Source organism: Sorex fumeus, unplaced genomic scaffold (assembly GCF_029834395.1).
Source record: "Sorex fumeus unplaced genomic scaffold, SorFum_2.1 ptg000086l, whole genome shotgun sequence".
Taxonomy (NCBI): Eukaryota; Metazoa; Chordata; class Mammalia; order Eulipotyphla; family Soricidae; genus Sorex; species Sorex fumeus.
This window is the reverse complement of record NW_026606143.1, coordinates 27,144,534-27,167,035: the sequence shown is the minus strand read 5'-3', so window position 1 is coordinate 27,167,035 and position 22,502 is coordinate 27,144,534. Positions and strand designations below refer to the sequence as shown.

The 22,502-nt window shown below is 43.9% G+C and overlaps 1 protein-coding gene across 2 annotated transcripts in view; it reads left to right on the top strand.

Moving 5' to 3' along the window:
- Positions 1–1,512: 1,512 nt before the first annotated feature.
- PDK3 (pyruvate dehydrogenase kinase 3) overlaps positions 1,513–22,502 on the top strand; it is a 68,305-nt gene continuing 47,315 nt past the window's right edge. Inside the window, exon 1 of one of the 2 annotated variants that reach the window (XM_056131237.1) lies at positions 1,513–1,878. In XM_056131237.1, coding sequence (XP_055987212.1) covers positions 1,773–1,878 — 106 coding nt within the window. In that variant the 5' untranslated portion in view covers positions 1,513–1,772. The remainder of the gene's footprint in view (positions 1,879–22,502) is intronic. The other variant, XM_056131236.1, reaches the window with a different exon arrangement.

Below are 22,502 nucleotides of genomic sequence, written 5' to 3'. Positions count from 1 at the left end.
CACAGCAACAAGATTGCTTGTGTCTGCTGACAAAGCTCCAGGCTAAAGAGTTTTTTACTGTCTCTTTTAAAGGGCTTTCACTTGAATAGAAAACACACAGTAATTTACATACCATTCCGCCACCAAGATGGACTTGAAAGTCTGACAGTGGAGGCGTCCACTGGATGTCTTTGATTGTCTTTATTATTTTTAAGTGCAAAGTAGAGATGCAAAAACAGCTAATGAAGGCACAAAGATTAACTAGCTACGCACCAGTAATAAACGAGAAAAGTAGGCCAATCAGACCAAAGGAGTGACTTCCATTTTACCTTTTCTCAGAGAACATTCCACCTTTCCTTTTAGTTAATGTGTACAAGTTAGTTAATATGTAAAGGTTGCCAAAAACAATGCCTGTCCTGGTGGAAGGGTTAAAGCAAGCAGTACTTCACATATTAACATTAGAAAATGATTTTACATATTGAGTCCTGCGTTGTAGTTATTATGCAAAGCATACCCAATAAGTAGTATAAACATAGACCCCTGTCCTAAAGTAGTGGTCCTGGGGTCAGAGTGATAGTACAGCAGGTGGGGCGCTTGCTTTGCAAATGACCGACTCAGGTTCCACCCCAGGTTCTATCCCCGCACCCTGTACTGTCCCCAGAGTCCATCAGGAGTGATTCCCTGAGTGCAGAACCCTGAGCAACACCGGTGTTAAATACCAAACAAACAACAAAGTAGTGGTGTTGGTGGTGGTGACGTATGAAATGGTCAGGGACTACCTATAGTGGTGGTGGTATTGAGTGGTCATGGATATAGTGCCTAAGATCTTAAAATAGGTGGTGTCTGATGGTAAAGTCGGTAGCGGCACGAAACAGAGACCTTATAATGAATCTTGGCTAAACATGTCAATAGGGGTGGAAGGGTGTCAGAGTGGGTGGTCACGGGTCACTTAACTATCAAACTTTATGATTTGGGCCAGAGGGAGAAGCGAGGACACGTAACAGTTGGTGACATTCCGGTGAAAAGGTGGGGGGGGGGCAACCAGACGACACAGTCAATAAATTTACATTGACGTCTACCCCCCACCAAGTGTCGACAGTGACGAACCCGTTCATAACTGTTAGGTGTGATGAAAACACGAAAGCCCCGATTGTGAGGATGCCGCGATCACCCAGGACGCAGCCAATCAGGCACAGGCTTCCCGGAAGAGTAGCCTGCGGTCACAAGGGCGTCGAGCGTCGCGTAGGCTCAGGTTCTGGGCGGGGCCTCCCACCGCGTCCCAGCCCACTTCCATCTCCGCCCTCCTCATTCGCGGAGCTGCTCTCGGGGGCGGGGCGGGGCCAGCCACTTTAACCCGCCCCTAGGAGACCTCAGGGCCCCTACAGGGAAGCACGGCGACCGACAACAGTGCCGGAGAAGAACGCGAGGGCGGCGGCGACCAATCCGCTGCCGGCGCGCGCAGCCTCGCTCCCCCCGCGCCCCCCGCGCTCTGTGTACGTGCGGCGGCCGGCCCCGCCTCCAGGGGCGGAGCTTGTCGGAGTCGCCCCGAGCCGGCAGCAGCCGGGGAGCTGCTGGCGCTGCTGCTGCTGGTGCTGCTGCTGCTGTTGCTGGTGCTGCTGCTGCGACGGCCGCGGCAGCGGCGGCGGCGGCGGCATTCGCATCTGCAGCGCCAAGGCCAAGGGGGAGAGCCGGGTGTGCCCTTGGCCACCCAGCGCGATCCTCGCTGCGTGGCTGACTCGGTTTCCGCGGTCATCCAGACATCTTGGCGGCTTAGGACTTAGCCCCCCGCGAGGATGCGGCTGTTCCGGTGGCTGCTGAAGCAGCCGGTGCCCAACCAGATCGAACGCTACTCACGCTTCTCGCCCTCCCCTCTCTCCATCAAGCAGTTTTTGGACTTTGGTGAGTGCGGAGCCGCGGATCCCCACGGTCCAGAGGGCGCGGGGCGATCTTGCGGGTCAGTTCCCTCCTCAGGTCTCGGCTACCTCGGGCAAGGTCCGTGGGAACCGCGAGCGGATCTCGGCGTTCTTCCGGGGAATCGAATTATTCCGAGTATATAGGGGACAGGGCCTGCTACCCCTTAACCCCTCACTCCCCCCAACCCCCGTCCCCACCAACTGCAGGCTCTTTTCCCCAGAGCCGCTAAACCGCATCCCAATCGTCAATCCCGGCCGGTACACCCTCAGCCTGCGTGGTTAGCTTCCAGTCTACTCGACCAGCCCCACTACCCTTAAAACTTGGGGGTGGAATGTGGGTGGTTCTATAACGTTCTTGTTTTTAGGTGTGTGTGTGTGTGTGTGTGTGTGTGTGTGTGTATGTGTGTGTTTGGGAAGAGCTGTTTAGAAACACCTTGAGGTCGAATAAATTGTGCAACCACATTTAGTTCCTTTTCAGCTTACAAGGTGCGCCGGAGTGGTGGGGATTCAAACTGTTTTTTTCTAGGTTACGTTAAAGCCGTTAGAATCCCAAGAACCTTGGCGGGCTATGGGGGGGGTGGGCGGGGGTTGGAGTGGACACGTGGGCTGCTAGTTTTAGAACCCCGATCTGATATCTTGCGACTGGGTCACACCTCCCCTGTTTTGTCGTACCCTCTGGGGGCCAAGGGGCTGGTGGGCCGCTTCCAGGTATTGAAATGCCAGTGACAAAGATCTGGCCTCCAACCTGCCCGAGGCCTAACCGAGATGGGAATAGATTCCATCACCTGATGGTGGCTGGATCGTGTTTCCCCAGACTGGTGCCCTTTCTAACGAGAGAGGCCTGGTTGTGAAACACGGTGAAAGTAAAAGCAAAGTGCGCATTCAGGTAGCAGAATGGAACTCAGCATCCTCAGGCACAAGGCTGGTCAAAACTCTCAGAGGAAATAATGGGGCGTCTGTTAGGGAACTGTATGTAAATAGGAAGGAGGGGTGTTAGATGGGCATCTGAACTTTAGGAGAAGGCACCCTGTGCAAAATGTGGTCTTGCTCATTACTTTAAATGCTGGGATAGGAAAAGAGGACTGACTGGGTTGAAGGAAAAACTGAGACCAAATTAAAATGTCAGAAACCAGTTTGCCACAAAATACTGAGAAAGGTCATCATTCTCTTTGACGTTCATCTTGGCATCTAAAATTGCACTACGAAAAGCTTTCTCCTAGTTTCTACTATGGCTGGCCACTTTGTGAGAATTTTAGAGGTTTGTAGGCAGTTCCTGATGTTGGGGTTTAGGAAGAAAAATGTTGCTATCTAAATAACATGTTCTCTGTCTCTAATTTATGGGTTAGAGAACATTCTGAACCTCTCAACCTTCTATTAGGGCAAATGGGATCAGGTTAAGTCAGAATGAAAGAATACCAAGTCCCAGAAAGTCCCCATTCCTTCCTTGACCCTCTCTGATGAATTCATAGCACTCAGCCTGGTGATTTAGTATGCATATTAAAAGGTGTCTTGCCAGGGCATTGTTTGAGTAGAAAAACTACAGTGGAGGAGAGTGTTATCCTGGAAACCCCCCAGTGTCTGGAAACAAATGTTCTCATTCTTGCTGGGCCACTAGCTTTAGAGTGTGGCCTTGGCTAAGAGACTGATCCTTGGGGTTTGTTTTCCTCATTGATGAGTTAACAAAATGAGTGGCTCATAGTGTTGCAGGCGTTTAGAATGACAGAAATGTGTGATTGTCATTTCAAAGGAAAAGGAATGAGCTTTTCAAAAAATTACCAAATCTCTTGCTAGGTATTTATTTCCCTGACCTATTGGGTGAGGGCTCCAGAAGTCTAAGATAATGGGAGAAGCCCATTAAAATCATTGAAATCTTTTCCTTATAAGGAAGCTCGCCAATGAGTGCTATGAGCCTGGTGGAATTTGCTAGAAATGGCAAGTCTACTTTGTAATATACAGAGGTGAATCAGGTGGCAGGCAGCCTATCTTGAAACCCCTGCCATCTGAAAGAACGGAGTAGTTTCACCAAGCCATCTCTCCTGCCTTACCCTGATTTCTTCTGTCTCTTGGTAGCAATTCTATTTTGGCAAGTGTTGTGGGAGTTTGAGAATTTAGAAAAGGGTGTAGGGATATTTTGAGGTGATGAGGAAGAGGAAAGCAGCTTTCTGGCCCTCTCTGATGGAGAAAGCTGCAGGTTCCCAAGTGCTTAAAAGGCCAGGAAGGGAGCAGCCAGTGAGTATACGAGCCGCAGGTGGGGCTGTGGCAGGCTCCTGGATGGCCCCAAGGGGCAGGTAAATGGTACCCACTGGGTCTAAAAAGATTTGGGCCTCCCCAGAATAGAGGCATAGGCGTTGTTGACTTGCAGGTCCCACTTTGTTAAATTTATGACTTTCTCCTTGGCTCTTCCACGAACAAGTCATACTTTGTTTTGAGTAGAGTCAACACACAGGGACCAGAGAAAGGCTCTCCATGGAATTTTAGATTTCCTAGTCCATGTTATAATCACATCAGTCCATTGTAGTGTCTGTGACCATCTCTTTGTAGCCATGTTAGCATTCCCTGTTTGGACACTAAAACAGGTTGTTGAGGAGCGGTGATTTTGCCTCTTTCCTGCCCTTCCCCCTGCTGCTGTTTCGCTGTGACGTGGTGCTGCTCACACACGTGTTGGTGGGGTGGAGCTCCTGGCAGAGTGCTCATGGGTGGGGCTCCTGGCACGGTGCTCACACATCTTTTTAGTTGTGGTGCTCCCTGTGTCCACACGTTTCAGTTGCAGTGCCTGCACACACCTGCCTTGAGTCTGTCCAGAAATCGCTCGCCGAGCTTGGTCCTGCTGCCAGATTTGGGTTGGGCAGGTATGGTGGCACCAGGGATCAAATTCTTTCATGACGTGAGGCTTGCAAGGTGGTTGCTCTAGCCACAGAGTCAGCTCCTGGCCCCCAGAAACTGGTTTTGTGATTTGGGTAGTTTGGGGTGTGCGATTGTTCTAGAGCAGCATTTTCTTTTCTTTCTTTTTTTTTTTTTTTAAATTTTATTGAATCACCGTGAGATAGTTATAAGCTTTCATGTTTGGGTTACAATCACACAATGATCAAACACCCGTCCCTCCACTAGTGAAAATTCCCCACCACCTATATCCCTGGTATAACCCCCGTTTCCCACCCTCCCTCTGCCTCCATGGAAGACATGATTCCCCATACTCTCTCTCTACTTTTGGGCATTATGGTTTGCAATACAGACCCTGAGAGGTTATCATGTTTGGTCTTTCATCTACTTTCAGAGCAGCGTTTTCTTAGCCTTGTTCCCACTATAGGCCCCTTCTGACCTTGTTTCATTCCAGGGGTTCCCCTCAACCCCCTCCTACTGGTTGCCCCCTAGTTTCATTCTGTGGCCCCCTCCACTGACGGCATTTTCATCTGTGTCCCTCTTGGAATATTCTGGGGGACATATTTTGGCCCTTCTTTGAGAAATGTTGTGGCCGAATCTCCTCTCATCTAAAAGAAACACTTTTAGATGACCATGTGGTGCTGACTAGTGAAGTGAGGCCAGCTGCTTTCAAGGTTTATGTCTTAACCTGCTACTACCTTTCCAGCTGAGTGATTCCCTATCTCAGCACCCTTGACATTTCGGGATGTGGGGGTTCACTCTTGAGGCAAGAGCTGTGCTGTGCACTGTGAGAGGTTCATTAGAGCACCAGTAAGACCCCTTCCCGACCCCCATTGGGGCATGACTGTGTCCCCACACAGAGCTGTGGCATTCTGTCGAGGAGCACTGCCTCAGCATTTAGATCCCCAGCGTAGCTCTCCCTGTGGCCCAGAGAGATTCAGAGCTCTGAGCCAGTGGGGAGGTGAAACCTCCCGCCTGGTCACAGTGGGGATGGATGCTTCCTGCCCTGCTTTGTTATCCAGGATGCCCAGAGTTGCCTAAGCCTGAGACTGTGCCACCTGCTAGGACCGCTGAGGGAGGGATGGAGTTGACGTCTCCCTTTTTCAATAAAGTTACTGTTCAGTGAGGGAAAATAAGTTTTTTCATCAGTGGTTGTATGCTTGGGCCCATCCTCCAAGCATCAGATATAGTCTGGGCATGGGAGAGGGGCCTGTGGTAGTTTTAGAACATTCCCAGGTGGCTCTAAAGCATAATCAGGATGAGAAGCTGTGGTCCTAAGAGGTTCCGGACTACTGGCTCCCTTTCATCTGTGTGCTAACTTTGACGTTGCCCTTTCAAGTAATAAACAGTTTTTGAACTCAGTCTTGACTTGAAATATGGCCTTCCATCACAGCTAGCAAGAACAGCAAGTGCTGTCCATGGATTAGGAGTTTCTACTTGGCAATCATGCATTCTAGCCAAAGAGTAAACTATTTTTTTAAATTAATTTTCTTTTTTCTAGTTTGGTCTTTGGTGTTGGGAGCTTGAATCCAAGGCCACTTGCATTAAATGGTAGGATTTTAAAAAGCAAGATTTTGATTTTTAGTCATTTCGTTCTAAATTTCAGAAGGGGAGAAAGGACAGAGAGAGGAAAATTTAGTTCGTTAGGTGCTTTTGTCTGAAACTTCTTTTTAAAGCTTAATACCTTTGAAAGCTTTCCATATCTATATCCGCAGAACTTTCTTTTACCTTTTTCATGACTTTGGAGAATTTATTCCTGTGAGTATACTGTAATTCATCAGCTAACTCCCTACTGTAACCTTTTTCGGTTTGTTTGGAATCACACTTGATGATGCTCAGGTGTTACTCCTAACTCTTCACTCAGGAATTATTTGTGGTGGTGCTCAGGGGACCATATGGGATGCTGGGGATTGAATCTGGGTCAGTCATGTGTGAAGCAAGCGTCCTATCCACTATACTATCTCTCCAGCCCCCAACTACTGTAACTTCTTGTCAGGCATTATTTCATGCATATATGAGTTATATATAGCACCCGTTCTGAATGTAGAAATCACGATCTCAGAGGGTATATGCATTTTGAAGTTTCAGAGGGCTGGTTTGACATACCCCTTGGTGCTCTGGGCTCAGGGGTTATTCTTGTGGTGCTCAGGGAGCCACGTGCAGTGTCAGGGATCAAACTGAGGTCTGCCGCAAGCAAGCGTCTTACTCCTGGACTGTCTCTCCTGCCCTCTGCCCTGAAACTTTAGTAAACACTGTCAAAATTGTTTCCCATAAAGTTTGTCCGTTTATTCTCTCACTGGAACTTTGAAAGTGCCTATTTTCCTACACACTCTCCACGCTGCTGGCAAACTGTTGGTAAGTGTAAAATGGTATTTAGATAGACATTTTTCTTCCTTGAGTAAAGCGTTCTTTTAGCTTTTTACTATGGAAAAATTTTTAACCCTCTTCAAAAGGAGAGAGAAAGCATGTGAACTCCTGGGCTGATAGCCCTGCGCGCTGTTACTAGTCTGTAGTTGTGTGTATGAGCTGTCTTAGAGGGTCTTGTCAGTGTGATGCTTGCTTTATAAAAAAAATTGTGGGGGGAGAAGGGGGGTCTGAAGCAATAGTACAGCCGGTAGGGCGCTTGCCTGCCATGTGGCCAACCTGGGTTTGATACCCAACACTACACATGGTCCCCTGAACCCCGCCAGGAGTGATCCCGTAGCGGATAGCCAGCAGTAAGCAATGGTGCACAAATAAAAAGACCATTTTTTTTCTTTGGTCTTTGATACAAATGCCAATTACCTGTTTTTTAAAGACTGTAGTATTCTAGAAACCTTTGAAACTTACTGCGGTTGGGAAGCTCTTTGTCTTTGACAACTTTCTGTATTCTGTGGTATTGATTTGAATAGATTTTTGTGTCTCTCTTAAGAGTCTGTTTTGATATCTTTCTCTAGAAAATGACCCTACTTATTGAGGTTTCTGAGTAAATTTGCATAGCTGTGATAGTCTTTCTTCAGTCTTAATTTTCTCTGTGGCAATGCCCTCTTCAGTTCTTCTCTGTTTGTTTTCCCCTCCCCTTTCTTGATTTGATTAGATCAGGGTTTATTAATTCCCTCTGGCCTCCTCGGGCTCATTTTGTTCTTTTTTCTTTATGGAATTGGATTTTTTCCCCTTACTGTTTTTGTTGTTTCTTTCTGTGTTTAAGGGCACAGTGCTTTCTCAAATCAGTGCTTTAGCAACTGTTGTATTTAGGTGTTTTCTTTTTTTTTTTGCTTTTTGGGTCACACCCAGCGATGCTCAGGGGTTCCTCCTGGCTCTGCACTCAGAAATTACTCCTGGCAGTGCTTGGGGGACCATATGGTATGCCGGGGATCAAACCCGGGTCAGCTGTGTGCAAGGCAAACGCCCTACCCACTGTACTATCATTCTGGCTCCTAGGTGTTTTGTTTTGTGGGCGTCTTCCAAGCAATTCTGAGGGAGCCCAGGGGCCACCTCCAGTGGTACTCAGCTAGTGGTACAGCCCTCCAGCCAAGTGCTCAGGTACTTGAAGTCTAGAGAATCGTTACTCAACATTTCTGGGGGACCATGTGTTGCTGGGGATGGAATCTGGGGCCTCCCATCCTTTGAACCATCACCCCATCCCCACAAGCCTGTGTTTAATTTTTGATCCTTTGACCTACCCGCACCCCTCCCCACCCTTCCCCAGCACTTTGTATCTTCAGATTTTTATTCTTCTGTAAACTGAGTTTGAGTTTTGAAGTTGGCAGTGGAGACGCCTCCTGCATTGTGATTGTGTTTATGCTTCATTTTGTTGCGCTGTGGTCATTTATTTCTCTCAGCATTTCCTCACTGATGTGTGCCTGCTAATAGCCCACTGTGAGGTGGTGATTTTCTGTGTTTCTAGGCAACAAAAGGGTTAAGTTCTCTTGGCAGGTTACACATTTGGATATCACAGGCATCATATTAATTATGTTATTAAGCTTTTCTAAAGCCTTTTTCCTACTAGACGCTCATAATAATATGATTAGACTTCTCTGTGACCTCCATAGTTTTTGCTTTGCACCTCTGAATTTTATGTGTGATGCTTAGATATTCCTGGCTGTCCTCATTGAGAAATGTCCCCTTCCAATGTGTTGCCCTTTGCTCCTTGGAGTTTCTTGAGCACGTGATCTCTACATCCCTAAATTTCTCTTCGAGTTTCTGGCATTGCACTGCCATCCCTTATTTTCCAGTCTTGTTTTTTTTTTTTTTTTTTTTTTTTTTTTTTTTTGCTTTTTGGGTCACACCCGGCGATGCACAGGGGTTACTCCTGGCTCTGCACTCAGGAATCACTCCTGGTGGTGCTCAGGGGACCCTATGGGATGCTGGGAATTGAACCCAGGTCAGCCACGTGCAAGGCAGATGCCTTGCCCGCTGTGCTATTGCTCCAGCCCCATTTTCCAGTCTTTTAAAAATTATTTTAAATACTATCTCAAGTGTAATATAAAGTTGGGCCTAGTTTTCAGTCAAACTTCATTTCTGTGGTGGTAGTTTAACCTCTTTGTATTTATTGATGTGACAGATCAGTTATCTCTAACAATAAACAACTCTACCTTTCTTTTAGTTTTCGCTTTCTGTTTTAATACCCTCATTTTTCTACCATATTTTGTATTTGATTTGCTCTGCCTTAAGACCAGATATTTTTAAAAATAATTAGGCTTGAAATTTTGGTTCCAGTGGGTCTCTTTATAATTGAATCATTACTGCTTAGTTCCGTAGGCTCTTTTTGTCCAGGAAGAGCACCATTAAGCCACCTGGGCCTGTGGCGCTCTGGGACTATGATTAGCATGATGGAGAACCAGAATCAATTTCCTCTGAGTTTAAAGAAAATGGATAGTCCAGGGCTGGAGCTATAGTACAGCAGGAAGTGCATCTAACCCAGGTTAGAACCCTGAGCCCGCCAGGAGTGATCCCTGAATGCAGAGCCAGGAGTAAGCCCTGTGCACTGGGATGTCGCCCAAAACCAAAAAAAAAAAAAAAAATAGATATTTGAGGAACTGGAAAGTGCAGGAGTGAAGCTGCATGACTTGCACGTAGCTGATCCCAAGCGCAAATGGTACTGTGAGTACTGTTGGGGTGGCCCTGGGGGCCCTTGAGCACTGCCAGGGGGACCGGATAGTCCCTGGCACCACAGGGCCTACGGGGCTCTTATATCCTGGACCCTCACATTGAACCTCTAGCCCCATTGGGATCCCCCTGCCTCCGAGAAATAAGAAACTAATAGTTGACCCAATTAATTGAAAATTTTAAAGTATATTTAGAAGAATTTGAATATGAATCTCCTTATCAGCTAAATTTGGTGAAATCTAATTATAGATCAATTATTTCTGATAGAAATGTAACTTCTGCCATTTTGTAAATGTTTACATTTATATCATAAGAATGTAACCTCTATATCATTTACAAGTTGAGATGTAAGTATAAGACACATTTGAATTTAAAAATAAAAAATTTAGGGCCAACGAGATAGCTCAGTGATGTGGAATACATGCTTTGCATGCAGGAGGTCTGGGTTTGATCTCCAGTAATGCATATAGTTCCCCTGAGCACCACCAGGAGTGACCCTTGAGCACTGAGCCAGGAGTACCTCCCTCTGAGCACTGATGGGTGTGTCTCAAAACCAAAAATAAATAAGTAAATATTTGCTACAAATAGGTTATCTCCATATAGATATGTACTGATTGCATGTTAAAATAATCCATATTTTGAACCAGGGATCAAACTCAAGACCTCATTCATGCAAAGCATATGCTTTGCCACTGAATGAAATGATAATATTTGGAATATGTTGAATTTAATAAAATATGATCAAATTTGATGTGGTTCCTTTTATGTTAATGTGGCTTCTAGGAACCTTAAAATTATGTCATGTTTCTATTGCACCAGCCTCAGCTAGCATATAGCCCTTATTGGGAATATAAGAAACATTTTGAAACTCAGAACACACATTTATTGATTTTTTTTTCTTAAAATAACATTCAACATCTGGTTTAACGCCCTGCCCCCACCCCAGACCTGTTACTTTTGGGATTTGGGCACCATTTCACTCTGGTTGTTAATGTGGTGGTTCTATCTGTAGAAGTTTGAATTCTGGTTTTCTTTAAGTGGTTGTTCTCAGTAATTCAAAAGAAATGGAGAAATGGGATTTTTTTTTTTTTTTTGCTTTTTCGGTCACACTCGGCGATGCACAGAGGTGATTCCTGGCTCTGCACTCAGGAATTACTCCTGGCGGTGCTCGGGGGACTATATGGGATGCTGGGAATCGAACCCGGGTCGGCCGCGTGCAAGGCAAACGCCCTCCCCACCGTGTTATCGCTCCAGCCCCAAGAACTGGGATTTCTTGACACCAGGATCGAACCTTTGGAATCTCATGAATGAGCTCGTAGGGAAGGATTCACACTGGCATTTGGAGGTGCTTTTTGCCTTTCGCCTCACCCCATTCACTCTTTTGCTCCTTCATCAGCTACTTTTATCCCCATCTATAGAGTGGGTCCACCTTAGTTTAGTTTCCCAGTGGGTTTTTTTGTGCTGTGCATAGATTCAAGGTGTCCGCAGTCACTGCCTTGTGATTTCCTTTTCTTCCTAGCTGTATTCTTTGCAAAGGCTGTGCTTGCTGCTTTGGGGCAGCCGCTCTGGGTTTCCTCGGCAGCTTGCTCTCTGCGCAGCCGCCCTCCATAAATGGTGATTCTGGGCTCAGGGAAAAGGCTTCAGGCAGCTGGTAGGTAAGTTTCAACTTCCAGAATGGCTCCGCATTTGAAAGTAACAGCTCCAAAGAAAACCACCCCTTGCAAATTGTCTGAGAGCGCTAACCCTCACTTTCACAGGAGATTTCCACCCTGATCACACCAACTCTGTAAGCCTCAGAGCCTTGGGCTGGTAAAAAACAGTAACCAGTTTCCCTGGCTGTTTTTTTTTTTGCCTTCTCTCCACTGTTCTTGAGGTTTAAGGCTCCCCCTCCCTTTTCCTTTACAAAGTATGTTCAGATTCTGAAACCCACTGAGAAGTTGACTTCTGTTCCAAATGACCCGCTTCGAAATGTCTTGTTTTTTAAAAAAATTTATTATTATTATTATTATTGCTTTTTGGGTCACACCCAGCGATGCACAGGGGTTATTCCTAGTGGCTCTGCACTCAGGAATTACTCCTGGCGCTGCTCAGGGGACCATATGGGATGCTGGGAATTGAACCCGGATTGGCCGCATGCAAGGCAAACACCCTACCCGCTGTGCTATCGCTCCAGCCCTGTCTTGCTTCTTTAAGTCATTATGCTCCTTGATGCCAGATTTTGTTTCTGGTCTAGATGGAAAGAGCTTACTTGCCTTTAAAAATTGTGCTAGTGTGTGGTGGGTTGGGGGGGGGGGGGACAGTTGCGTTCTGTTTCTTTTGTGTGTCTTGTACCTTTACACCTGGTATTTGGCCCATGCTTTTGTCAGCAGGGTTTTTTTTCCCCCTGCTATGAGGAATGGCCAAGAATTAGACAACCTGTTTGCTGACAGAAGCCAAGTCTTCAGAATTCAAGGGCAAAGAGAACAAGTCTCAGTTTAGCGTTGAAGAGGTATCTAAGCTGGCTGAGGGCTTCTTAGTCAGTATTTACACTTAGGGCCGGTCTGGTCTGGCTTTCCACCTCCCTGAGTTTATCAGGTCTTCACTAAAGGCCCACCTCCAGCTTTGCTGTTTTGGCAGTTTTATTTTCTGTTGTCTGGGAAACATCACACTTTCTGACATATTTATTCGTGACCCAGTTGGTTTCATTGATCAGACAGTGGTCAAGATTTGGGATATCTTTATTGTATTACTGGCTGGCAGCAGACAATTTTCACCTTTTGAATGTCTGGACAGGAAAGGAAAATATTCAGTTATTTTTCCTAAGGTTGATAATCGTTTTCAGAGTCGGGCAGATCCTTTTATAGTACTTTAGTCTGAGGTCAATTGTCAGCCTGTAGTCTGAGGGCTGTTAAAGCTTCCAAGTCCTGTTACTAGACTTCTGTTTTTTTTTTAAGTTAATAGACTTTGTTTTTTATTGTAGTCTCAGGTTCACCATAAACCTGGTGGTGAACTACCTCCATACACTAGCATACATACACTACCCTCCCTTGTAGCGACACCATCTCCCAGCTTGTACCAGTGTGGGACATTGGTGAGCCAAGGTTGACCCATCACTATCCTAAAAAGTGCTGCTCACTGTAGGGTTCGCTGTTTGTGTCCTGCTCTCTGTGCTGAGTTTTTACACCACCTGTTTTTGTCAGTAAGTTTTATTTGGACCTGGCCACGCCCATGCATTACATTTTGTGGCCACTTTTCCTCCAGAACTATACCTTGAATAGTTGTCAGAGACTGGTTAGTCATCAGAGCCTAAAATATATAGTATTTTTAAAAAAATTTTATTGAACATCTTGAGATAGGTACAAGCTTTAATGTTTGGGTTACAATCACACAATGATCAAACACCCATCCCTCCGCCAGTGCACATTCCCCGCCACCCATATCCCTGGTATATCCCCCTTCCTCACCCTCCCCCTGCCTCTATGGCAGACAGTATTCCCCATAATCTCTTTCTACTTTTGGGCATTATGGTTTGCAATACAAACCTTGAGAGGTTATCATGTTTGGTCCTTTATCTACTTTCTGCATGCATCTCCCATCCCAACCGATTCCTCCAGCCGTCATGTTCTTGGTGGTCCCTTCTCTATCCCAGCTGCCTTCTCCCCTTTGCTCATGAGGCAGGTTTCCAGCTATGGAGCAATCTACCTGTCCTGTGAATATATACTATTTGACCCCTTAGGAAAGTTTGTGACCTCTGGTCTAAAATTAATTGGATCTCTTTTTTTGCAGAGGCACTCAACAGTTGCTCTTCACTTGCATTTAAATGACATCTTCTGTAAGCTAAGAATCTGTATGGTCTGTAAACTAAGAATGTTAAACCTTTGCTTTCTGGAGTGTGACTTTTTGGGTAATTAAGACTTCCAGGTAATCTGGGTTTATCAGTAGGGTATGTGCCTGGAGTGGAATTTCCTGCTGAAAGTCTTTCAAAGATTTTAGAGCTTTAAACGACCAGGCTGTCTAGAGCAAAGTTTAAGCTTATGTTTTCTCTACAGGTCTGTCAAGATGAGGTTCTATGATTTTAATTGTAGACCCACAGAAAAGGTCAACATTCTTTTTATAACCCCCCTGCCCCGCCCCCTTGTGGATTCATTTTCTGCATTTCATTGAGTTATAAAGTGGCCGTGACTATTAGTAGCTGTGCTCTGGAGTTTTTCCCATTTGTGTGGATTCCTTTCGTGTATTTGGTATACTCAGCTGTTGTGCTGTGTAAGTATTGCTTCCCATATGTTCCTTTTTTCCAGTATAATTGTCAGAGTATACAATGAAAGGCATTTAGAAAGAATCTCACCTGTAATTCTTGCATCCAGTTTTTCTTGTGGTAACCTTAGACTTATTCCATATATTTATACTGTGTGAGTTTCCTTTTGATTATCTAGTCTGACTTTTTATGTTCTCAACCGGTTACAGCACTTTAAAAATTTTTTTTTATTTTATAAGGTGGTTCACAAATTTGATGACAGTTAATATTCAAACACCAATCCCACCACCATTACACATTCCCACCACCAAATTTGGGATGTTTCCATCCCAAGCCCCAAGCCCTGTCCCAAAGTAAAAGCAAAATAACATATTTTGTATTGTCTTTTATGGAAAACCGCTCAGTCACAGCACTTTTATCTTGGTCAAAACTTTTAAATATTGGTCAGATTTTTTAATCTGAATTTGTGTTTTCATTTTATAAAAGTCTTTTATCTGAAAGCATTTAACTTCATTCCCCCGCCCCCCCGACTTATCAGGAGTTGATGATATGATAGAATCGCAAGAATATAATATAGCCTGACCAAACCTATGGGCTGGAGCGATAGCACAGCGGGTAGGGCGTTCGCCTTACACGCGGCCAACATGGCCGACCCGAGTTCGATTCCTCCGCCCCTCGCGGAGAGCCCGGCAAGCTACCGAGAGTATTCGATATGCCAGACACAGTAACAACAAAGTCTCCAATGGAGACGTTACTGGGCCCGCTCGAGCAAATCGACGATCAACGGGAGGGCCTTTACCTTTACCTTTACCAAACCTCTATATGTTTATAAAATCAGCACCAGGCTGGAGAGGGTATAGTGGGTAGAATGCTTGCCTTGAAAGCGGCTGACCAAGACTCCATTCCCCGGACTCCCTCTGTTCCCCCAAGTACCATCAGAAGTGATTCCTGTGCATAGAGCCAGGAACAAGCCCTGGTGTGGCTCCCAAATTAAAATAATAATTAAAAATAAGATTTAAAAAAACCCTCTTCTCTTCCCTTGCTTCCCTTTCCCTGTGGTAAAAAACTGTTACCACTGTTTTCACAGAGAACTACTCTACAGAACACAAATTGGGGGGGGGGGGAGGGCAATGTTGCCAGTTCATTTGCTTTATAGTTATTTATATTTCACATAGGGATGAAACCATCTGGTAATTGTCTTTTGCTTTCTTGCTTATTTCACCTCAAGTACTATATCCATTTGGTGCCCAAAGGCATGATCTCATGTTTACTTACTTGCTGGGGGGTGGGGGAGCTCCCCAGCAGTGCTAGGGAGGCAGGGAGTGGGAAGGATTGAACTCAGGTGAGTGAAAACACTTTACTGAGGGAGGATGCTAATTCTGTGGAAAATACGAGAATTCCCAGGAAGAGGAAGAGGGCCAAATGTAAAGGAAATTTAATGCCCTAAAGAAAGGCTGCGGCTGGGCAACCGGGCAACATCATATGTTATTCATAATCAGCAATAGAAAACAAATTGTCTGGGGTTGCCTTTTCGGCAGATCTGAGTGTTGGGGTAAAATCCCAAATAATAATGGTGGGTCTGGTGTCGAAATGTTGAATGTAATCAAAGTAGAAAGAGAGTAATGTGGAATGGAGACGTTACTGGGCCCGCTCGAGCAAATCGACGATCAACGGGAGGGCCTTTACCTTTACCTTTACCTTTTAATGTGGAAATCATCTGCCCCACAGGTAGGGGGAGGGTATGGGATGGGGGGGTATACTGGGGTTTTGGGGTGGAAAATGGGCACTGGTGAAGGGACGGGTGTTTCATCATTGTATGACCAAGACTTAAACCCGAAAGCGTTGTAACTGCTCTCATGGTGATTCAATAAATAAATTTATAAAAAGGAAAAAAAAGGACACAGGCATCCCCAGGGTGGGGGTGCTGACATGTAGAGATTAGGCACCCAAAATTGTGATGCGGGGGGACACCCAAGGGGGGAGTGCACCCAATTTTATTTTTTTTAATGGCAAAGTACTGGTCCGTTGAGTATATAGATCACAATATTTGTTTACACTTGGAAGAGAACTCCCACACATGGTTATTTTTAAATTTTTTTCATCTAACATATCATTGAATTTAAAAAAGGAATCAGAGGTTGGAGATTATCTGGGGATGCTCCTCAAGCTAAGTGATTCTTGCAACCCCATATGAGCCAAGTAGGTCACTGTCTTGGTTGAGGTAGGCTCTGTTGTTTTTCGGTTACTACAGGGATTATAATGTACTTCCCAAAGTTAAGAACTACTATTAGATTTGGAAATTTCTTTTGTGGCCAACCTAAGTACTAGGGACCCACTAAAAGACAGTTATGAGACGCTGAAGATTAACACCCAAGTAGTTTCAGGACTCCATTGGTCTTAGTTGAGTATTTTTAAATTTCTAATGAAATGGAAGTGAAGACTTGCTGGGAAATTAGTAAGGTATAATCTCCAAGGGAGCATATAGATAAATGAGAAGCTGGGATAAATACCTCAGTTCACACGTGCTTGCTAATATTGGCAAATCCTCTGAGTTTCTAGTATACTTTTCCCCTGTTCCTTACACTTCTTTTAAGATTTGTGGAATAGGGCTGGTGCCTTTTATCCAAACTATCCTTGGAGGTTTTCTGGAGACAAGCACAGATAGAAGAGCGCACACACAGACACACACACACGTAAACTTTTCACATTCTTGACTTTTAGTTCCATTTCCTTAATTGTTTATTCCTAGCAGGGTGTCTCTAGTTTATCTCAAAATTTATACTAGGGCAACGTTAGTGTGGGATTAATAACTGTACAATACAGAGATACTAATTCGTACCATATGCTCTTAGATTCATTCAGTGGGCATGTAAGCTCCTTGGCCACCCTTCCTGATTTTATGCCTAGGAAGGTTGCAAGCCCAAGTAAGGAAGAGAATGTCCGAGCCACGTGCTAGTTGTTCATGTAACATCGTGGCCACGTCTTCCAAAGTGAATCAGAAGTTATTGAATTTAACTAGGAGGTGAGGAAACATATTTGTATACTCCTTTCTGTCTGGTGTAGGTATAGGCAGATTTAGCTATAATGCTTATGATATGAAGGGAATTAAATGCTTTAATCTCGGATGAAGACTCTAAATCTCAGATGATTTAGTTAATCCTGCCAAAACAAGGCTAGGGGCAAAACCACAGTTAAAATTTGGTTAGATAGTTTTTAAACTTGTCTTTTCTTTCGCTCATCACAATACACCATTTATTTCAACTTGATATACAATAGCTCCATTACAGACCTTTATAACAAAGTCTCTATTAATAATATTCAGCCCCCCCCATTTGTTCTTTTAGACAGTTAGGAAATTGCATAATACAATGCTTATCTAGTCTTAACATCTGTAATCAATCAACCTATTTTGTCCATTTACTCTGAAACAGTTTTTATTCTGAGGATCACCATCACTCGTAAATCTGCCTGTTGTCTTTGGAAACCAGAAACAGTCTGTGTAGATTTTTGTTTGTTGGGGGGCTACATCCAGCAGTGTTTAGGGCTTACTCCTGGCTCTGCACTCAGGGATCACTCCTGGCAGGACTTGGCGGACTATTTGGGGTACGGGGGAATCAAACTCGCATCTGCCATTTGCAAGACAAGCGCCTTATCCGCTTTACTGTCTCTCTAGCCCTTTAACTCAGTCTTGATTTCTAACGCCTACCAGCAGCTCAGACTGGGCCTCCTCACTTAGTGTCACGATACCCGAGTTTCCTCATCTACAAAACAGAATTGTTGTCATCAAAGCACAGGCTTGTTCCGCTGATGAAAAGGTGAACGTGTAGTATAAAGCCTAGTACGTGGTATATGCTCTGTTGGCTTTGCCTCTGCTTTCAGTGACAAGTTAGTGACACAGCATTTCCTGGATGAAATCTGCTTCCTGCTAAGAATAAAAGCTGTGTAGGAAGCACTTGACCTTGAATGCTAATTATCTTCAAGTTTCTTGACTTAAAGTCCTGGTTGTATAGATGGATCGTTTTCTAAGAAATAGCACTTTCTGATCTGAGCTTGAATGACTTTGAATCCATTTTATCCACTGCTGTGAATAACTTAGCATTTGTTCCAATTAACCTCCAAGATCATAGCTATTCCTGCTTCCATGACAACGAGTATCCTGTGGCTCATCAGTCAGCTGTTAGGATTAGACCAGAGGCCCTCTAGTATTGAGATGGATCGGTGTGGTGGCGAGTTGGCCAGAACTCTTTGTCTTATCAGTGTTGGACACATCTACGCCTTTTCTTTCCACTCTCATCCAACGTCCCTTATTGACAGTTACTGCTACCTTCTTACCTGCCGCACTAAACTCATAAGAACTTGAATATTTGTAGTCAACAAATAGGACTGTAGTGGATGTTACTTACTTTCCCTCAGACAATGTGGATACAGGTGTCCTTCAGGGTAGGATCCAGTAGGCCTGGCTGACCTTTAAGATCCTTGTGGTGACCACTTTGTTCCTTTTCCTGTAAGAACAGCAAAAATTATATGAAGGTACCGTGGACTTCAAACCCCGTTAGGAAGATATGCATATAATAATAGTACATTCTCTGAGAGTTTTGTATTTTTACACATCATTTTCAGAATGATTCTATTGGAACTTTAAAAGATAAATAGAGGGGCTGGAGCGATAGCACAGTGGGTAGGGCATTTGCCTTGCATGCGGCCAACCTGAGTTCGATTCCCAGCATCCTATATGGTCCCTTGAGTCACCACTAGGAGTAATTCCTGAGTGCAGAGCCAGGAATAACCCCTGTGCATTGCCCGGTGCGACCCCAAAAAGCAAAAAAAAAAAAAAAGATAATAGAATATCTCTTGTTTTGGAAGATCTTTTCTAAATAACTGCCTTTTAATTTAAAAACATTATTATGACAGCCTATTTCCCCCTTAATGAACATATAGCATTGTAATTTATTTTGCTATTCCTTTTGTTGTTGGAAATTTATGTTGTTTGCAAGATCCTTCTCAAGTATTTTATTTGGAAACATTTCAGACATTAAGAAAAGTTACAAGAATAATGCAATTCACATGTCTAGCTCCTAGTCTCCAGTTAATTACCATGTTTACTTTTTTGTTTTTTTGGTGTTTGGACCACACCTGGCAGTGCTCAGGGGCAGCTCCTTGCAGGACCAGGGGACCATATGAGATGCCAGGGATTGAACCCAGGTCAGCCTTGCGCAAGGCAAGTGCCCTACCCTCTGTATTATCATTGGCCCCAATCATGTTTACATATTTTATCTCTCTTGTCTCCTTCATCTCGATCCTTGACTCCCTACCTACTTTTTTACATATGCCTTTTTAGGGGAATATTTGAGAGTTAGTTTGCAGACATCATGATTCTCTACTCCTAGAGACTTACATATATATACTTATATGTACATATATATGCATAGATACACACATATATATGTATCTCCAAGGCATAAGAATATTCCAGTAACCATGATTTAGTTATTGAAGAATTTAGCATTCCTAGCATAATAACACTGAATATTCAAATTTGATGGCTTCTGTATTGGTCAGTTCAGTAGCTCAGTTCTGAACATACTTAGACACCACCACTGCCCAAGAAGACTGCTATGGTAGGTGCAGAAATGCCCAGGAGGGGGTCCCTGTCTAGTAATGAGGTGGGAGTGGATGAAAATAGGAAAATGCATTGGATGTCTGCAGGCAGTGAAGAGTCACGCTCTACCCTGGCCATCAGAGTGTTTGACTGGTGGTTACCTCCAGGACAAGTAAAGGGCAAAAAGAGGCTTCTTCTGCAAATACACTGAATGAAGTAGTCAAGAACAATTAGCAAAGCTGATATAGCATTAAGACCCCACCAAAATGGCCCGTGTTGTCAAGTATTTGGACTGCTGACTTTGTCTTTAGGCTGACTCACTCTGAAGCCGGACTGAACAAATATCAGCAGACATCTGAGGGGAGCTTACAGTGAGAGAGGAACAGCAATAAATAAATGGCCAACCAGTGACACCCCCCCGGAAAATAAATATATGAAAAATAAAAGAAAATAAATATTGAAAAATCATCTTGCTCACATTCCCATGAACATCTTAGAGCATCTTGAGTTTTCCAACGACAGTGTTTTCCTTCTCTGTGCCCTCAACAGTGCTCCATCAAGATAGATAATTGATCCCCTTTCCTTGGAGTTGGGCAAGCTTTGCCTGCTTAGATGAATTGAGTATGGTCGAAGGAGGCTAGCTGTGTGAATTCTGAGGCTAGGTAAGGCCACGTAGCTTCTGCCTTGCTTAGGAAAGCCATCTCCCTAGCCCAAGGCCACCATGTTGTGACAAAACCCAACAAAGGCCACCTGATATTGACAGTAGGTAAGCCAACTCCGCAAATAGTCAACCCAAGGGTCATGTTTGTGAGGAGCCTTCAGAAGCTTCCATCCCCGCTAATCTGTTGTCCTCCTGCCTCCAGTGTTTGCTTATTCTCAGTTGGAGTCCTAGAGAAGTCCTCCTTTCTGTACTCTGTCTCGATTCCCAGCCCAAGCCCCCTGTGAGTGCAGTAAATTAGACATTGGGCTAAATGAAGTAATACAAAGTCTACATGTTGATGGGGTATAGGATTTTATAGGGAATGAGATGTGCATATAAGTTCCCCCGTGTTTGGGCTCTCTGCCTCTTCATTTATGGCTTACTAGTGTATTTAATAATAACTGAAACACAGTCTGGCCTAGACTGGTAGCAGTTGCAGTTGATAGAGCCCCAAATCTATGACCTGTTCTGTTCTCTTTTTAAATTCAGGAATAAGTTTTCTCAAATAAGGAAAGCTATTAAACTTCTCCGGCTGTGAAATCCTACTGGACATGGGGCAAAGCAAATTATTTAAAACATGAAGATGTTTTAAATGATTTAAATCATTTAAATATTTAAAAGGTGTTAACTCATTTAAAACATGAAATCGAGGGAAGGAATTCTTTTCAAAGACATTCACTATCATTTCATGGTTCTCTGTTCAGACCTCAAGTTGTTTCTTTTGAAGGACTTTTCACTTTAATCCTGGTAAACTGAAGCATTGTTAATGACTCTTAAATTCGGTGCTCTCAAAAGATAGATAGCAATCTTATCAGTGTGACTGGAGGTGGACAAAGATAGTCTTCAAGTAATACAGACACAGGAAATTCCACATTTTAAGTGGCCATGTGCTCAGCCCAGTGCTTTAGTTATAAGATACGTTGTCAGGTCACTTCATTAACTGAAGAAGTAATTATTTTTCTGCTTCCTGTAGATTAACCAAAAAAAGGATTAAAGATTCACCCAAAATATAGGGTATTATGGAAACTATGGATAATGAGTTGCGCATTTGAACTCTTGCTTGGAGATGGCTAGTTGGATTCTCTTACTGGGAATCATTACTGAGAAGGCTTCTTTTACTAACCAAAAGTCACTTGTATTGTTCTGTTACATTCTTCTGTCTCTTGGTGAATGAAGAGTTGTATGGATCCTTCCTAAGCAAAAATCATGCCTTTTGAAAATAGTTATAATTTTTTCTAACGTCTCAGCAAACGGGCAAAGTACAAAGCGAAGCAGAATGGAATTAAGTTTACCAAATTGGAGTGTAGGTAGCTTAAATAAAATACACAAGTGGATTTGTCTTGATTTTGATTTTGGGCTATACCAGACTGGACTCAGGGCTTATTCCTGGCTCTGTGCTCAGGGATTACTTCTGGCAGCACTCAGGGAACCATATGCAATGCCAGGATCAAACCAAGATCAGCAATTTGCAAGGCAAGTGCCTTATGTCTGCATGAATGATTTTTAAGGCAATGACATTGCCTTCACTTAGTCAGATTTTCTCATGCCACCTTCTCCACTGCCTCAGGTGGTCTTCTGAGTGATATTAGGGAAAATTTTAGTTGGTGAATTTGAATAAGATGAATATAGAGAAATACAGGATGCAAAAAGAAAAAAACAAAATTAAGGAGCATCTAGAAACCAAGTTAAGTGGTGGCAGGGTGTGGAGGAAGAAAGTCAATAACTGAGGAAAAAAATCAATATGCTGTACAACTTCTAAAAATATCATCCCTTAGAGAGGACATCCAATTAAAACCCAAAGATCCTTTTTAGTAAGTTTACCGAAAGAGATTATATTGTTAGAATCCTTTGATTTAAACTAAGTATACCCTTCTTAGTACACAGGGTAAAATACTTTTCAACTTATATGAGAAAACCACAGACAGTTAAAAAATCAGGCATTTCATATTTATTTTTAGGCTCCCTAATTAACTAAAAGAGATTTGGCCCCCTGTTTAAGCTGATGTATAATTAAGGTATCTGAGTACAAAGAATTTGTCTCTAAAGCTAAATTAGAATGTAGGAGGCAAACTGGGGTTTCTTCAGGTACTTTTTAAAAGAAAAATACAA